Source organism: Bombus flavifrons, unplaced genomic scaffold, assembly GCF_040668555.2.
Source record: "Bombus flavifrons isolate JBK064 unplaced genomic scaffold, iyBomFlav1_principal scaffold0044, whole genome shotgun sequence".
NCBI lineage: Eukaryota > Metazoa > Arthropoda > Insecta > Hymenoptera > Apidae > Bombus > Bombus flavifrons.
Window position 1 is genome coordinate 83,614 of NW_027184789.1, and position 3,491 is coordinate 87,104.

A 3,491-nucleotide genomic window follows, 5' to 3' on the forward strand; every position below is an offset into this window, starting at 1 on the left:
GTTGGAATGTTTACTGTCGCGTGCCGTCACAAATATTTCTTTTAAGGACAGCTATAGAATTATGCAATACCTTTGTTATACAAACCCGTGACCGCGGTTACGTTCGGCGACTGGTTGTCGATTTTCTTGCTCCAGAGCAGCTAAAATAGTAATCAGTGTATTTAAATGTAATATATAATGGAATTTATTATATGTATACGGCTTTCATACAAATTAACGAATATGTGTTTTCATTTTTATCACTTACCAATTTTCCCAACGAGAGTCATTTCATTAGTATCATTTTCACTAGTGGATCTCTCAGGATTCCCATTTGCAATTTGTATTGCTGCCTGAAATAAATATACTGTACATAAGTATGTATTGCAATTATTCATTATACACAATGTTATATATATTGTTCAGGGTATAAGTTTTTATACTTGCACCTTCAGCAGTTTCATATAACTCCTGGCCTGTTACTTTATTAACATATTCCCAGCCTCGTACTGTTAATAAATAACAACAGCTGGGAGACGAAATTGCGTGCTGTTCCCATGGATCATCTTCTGCTCTCCAACTTCCTATACCAATTCCACAATGGTAACATGTAGTGCAATCATTTATTCCGGTCTAGTAGAAGCCTGCATGGGCTAATTCTTCAATTGTCTGTGTCATATATGTAGGCCATGTTGTGAACGAATTTAATCTGGATTCGTAGCTTCTTAACTCTTTTTAGTCCCAAACGGCTAAGTTCATATGCCGTCGGGTTTCTTGAATATCTTAAAAATCGATGGTCATTAAAATCAAATGCCTTCTGATATTGTAAACCATAAGGACAAGATATATTTCTATTTTTTCGTTTTGTCCGTCGAACTTTAGCAGGATCTGCTCCGATTGGTACATTATTACAATGTTCATTGCGGATAAATCTGCACTCTGGAGAACGCATCTCATGAATTTGCATGGGAATATCAACCACTGACCACTGACTTGCCACCAATTGACATTCAAAGCATCTAACGACATCAAAGTTTCTAGTATAATAGAATTCTGCAGCTGCAAGACTGACAGGGTCAATGAAAGACACAGGCCAATTTCGAAAACTTGAACGCCTTGCTGCTTCAAAACGAAAATCATCATAATATTCTTGAACGTCACGCGATGTGGATGGAACCGGCGGCATTTCTATCGAGAATATCGGTGGCATTGTCGACATCGACGGTATCGGTGATGTTAAATCAATCACCCTTGCTGAAGGTACAGGGGATGGTATATCAACCATAATTTCAGGAAGTACCATGGATGTTGAAGGTACGGCTAACTCAACCGCCGATATTGAATGAACCGACGGATTTGAATCATCTGACAATGTTGAAGGAACAGGCAGTAATTCTTCATCTTCTGTAGATTCTGCATCATGTTCCATGAAATATCGGAAGTTGATTGTAGGAATCATTGTATCCATTTTAATTGTAATTTATTGCGCCTTTAAACCTATTTAAAAGAAAAAGACATTGAAATTGAATCTACTAATTGTAGATGACTTAAGAAATATTATACGTGTACAATCGATCAAACAAAAACGTATTAGAGACAAAATTACGAATATCAGGTGTTCACGAGGTCGCCTAAGGCTTTGAAAATGGCTCTCTGGAAAACGGCTGGTGCATTAATTAATTAAATTAATTAATTCGGCTATTCTCTCACGTACTATTCTTCGCTCTTCCTCGCTAAGCCTGTAAGGGCTTCTTTGCGCGACGACGTTGGGATCAATCAGCCGTATTTCTAACTGGCCCCTACTTACGCGATTACGCGGGAAACCCGTAAAGAATGATTCTTTAAATTTTTCGAGAACAGAGATTAATCGATCTTTATTGTTACCAACTACATCAGTGTTGATCTCGTTAATGTTGACCGCATCTTCCGCAACTTTACCACAGGTGTTAATTATCTTTGTTTTACAAATAACGAGGTTATTCTGCGTGATATTTACGTCGAATCGTTGGCTTAAATTCTCGCGACCAATCATGATATCGTATTTTAAGTAATCATCAGCAAGGACATGAAAAATTATCTCCAATGTGAGACCATTAATGCAGACAGTGGACAAAAGACAGTGGAGTGAAGACGATTACCAAAAGCCGCCGTGGTTTCGCCCTTCAGTGGTGGTTCATTGAACATCCTCATTAGCGCTGAGGTTGCCGTCTCCGTGCCACCATAACGCGCAAGAAAATGTCCCGTAAATTTTATCCAAGTAAAACCACTGACCGGAACATGGATAAGCCACTGTGCTGCTGTACCCTCTAGAGCACGACTTATAGTGAGATATATCTCGTCGTCTTGTAGAGGTCTTTTTTCCATAATTACACTAACAGTCGCGCACCACGCAGCTGGGTCGGCACCCGCGATTTCGGGGTTAAAACGCGGTAGCGAAAATTTTTCGGGTTTTACACTCGGTTCCTGCTCCCTCGGTTTTAGCGCTATCGTCTAAATTAACTCGTGCATAAGGGCCATCTGCTCTTGTATCACTATAAGCGGTTCTGATCCCACTTCTGATGTCGGGTTAGGGTTAGAATTTTTGGCGCGTAACAACTCTTCGCGTGAATTAGCCATTGTTTTACACAGCCGAGATGATATTTACTCTCGCTCCATTTTACGCTCCGAATGAAATGCAAGACACTTTTACCGTCAAAACAAGCCTAACTGTTCGCAAATCGCGATTATTTCATCGATTATGACGGAAACTCACCGTCATTTCTTTTCCGTTTGAGATATTTCGACGTTTAAGAACTCTTTTCACTCCACTTCACGCGCCGAATTTAATGCATGCAGGTTTCACCGTCGACACAAGTCCAACAGCTAGCAAATCACGATGAATTCGTCGATTTTGAAGAAAACTACCCGTCATTTTCTTCGCGTTTGAGATATTTCAACGTTTATGCGCTCTTTTCACTCCATTTAACGCACCAAATGTAAAGCCCGCCCGTTTCACCATCGACACAAGCCCAACAGCTCGCAAATCGCGTTATTTCGTTTATTCCGACGAAAACTAAGCATTGTTTCCTTGCCGTTTGAGACATTTCGATGTTTCAGCGCTCTTTTCATTCCATTTTACGCGCCGAATGCAATGCACTCCAGTGTCACCGTTATAACAAGCCCAACAGCTCGCAAGTAGCAATGATTTCGTCGATTTTGAAGAAATCGAAGCGTTATTTCTTCCCCGTTTGTGATATTTCGACGTTTATCCGCCCACTACGCTCCATTTCACGCGCCGATGAAATACACGACACTTTCACCGTCGAAACAAGCCCAACAGTTCGCAAATCGCGATGATTTCGTCGATTTTGACGAAAACTAAGTGTCATTTCCTTCGCGTTTGTCATATTTCGACGTTTAAGAGCTCAATTCATTCCACTAACGCGCGGAATGCAATGCACCCCAGTTTCACTGTCGACACAAGCCCAACAGCTCGCAAATCGCAATGATCTCGTTGATATTGTCGAAAATTA

General features: G+C 40.6%; 1 protein-coding gene across 1 annotated transcript; it reads right to left on the reverse strand.

The window, feature by feature from the left end:
* Positions 1-239: 239 nt before the first annotated feature.
* LOC138189443 (baculoviral IAP repeat-containing protein 3-like) lies at positions 240-1,447 on the reverse strand. Its single transcript, XM_069131492.1, has 4 exons — positions 1,305-1,447; positions 727-1,229; positions 423-563; positions 240-346 (listed from the first exon to the last, which is right to left on the reverse strand). The coding sequence occupies exons 1-4, from the start codon at positions 1,445-1,447 to the stop codon at positions 240-242; spliced, it is 894 nt and encodes a 297-aa protein (XP_068987593.1).
* Positions 1,448-3,491: the final 2,044 nt, after the last annotated feature.

What these genes read in the sequence shown, in the direction of transcription:
- LOC138189443 (XM_069131492.1), bottom strand. Translation starts at nt 1,447, where the DNA reads ATGGATACAATGATTCCTACAATCAACTTCCGATATTTCATGGAACAT. An exon ending in CATTCAATATCGGCGGTTGA is followed by an intron (nt 1,230 to 1,304) that starts GTTAGCCGTACC and finishes ACCTTCAGCAAG; the next exon opens with GGTGATTGATTTAACATCAC. An exon ending in GACGGCATATGAACTTAGCC is followed by an intron (nt 564 to 726) that starts GTTTGGGACTAA and finishes GAATTGGTATAG; the next exon opens with GAAGTTGGAGAGCAGAAGAT.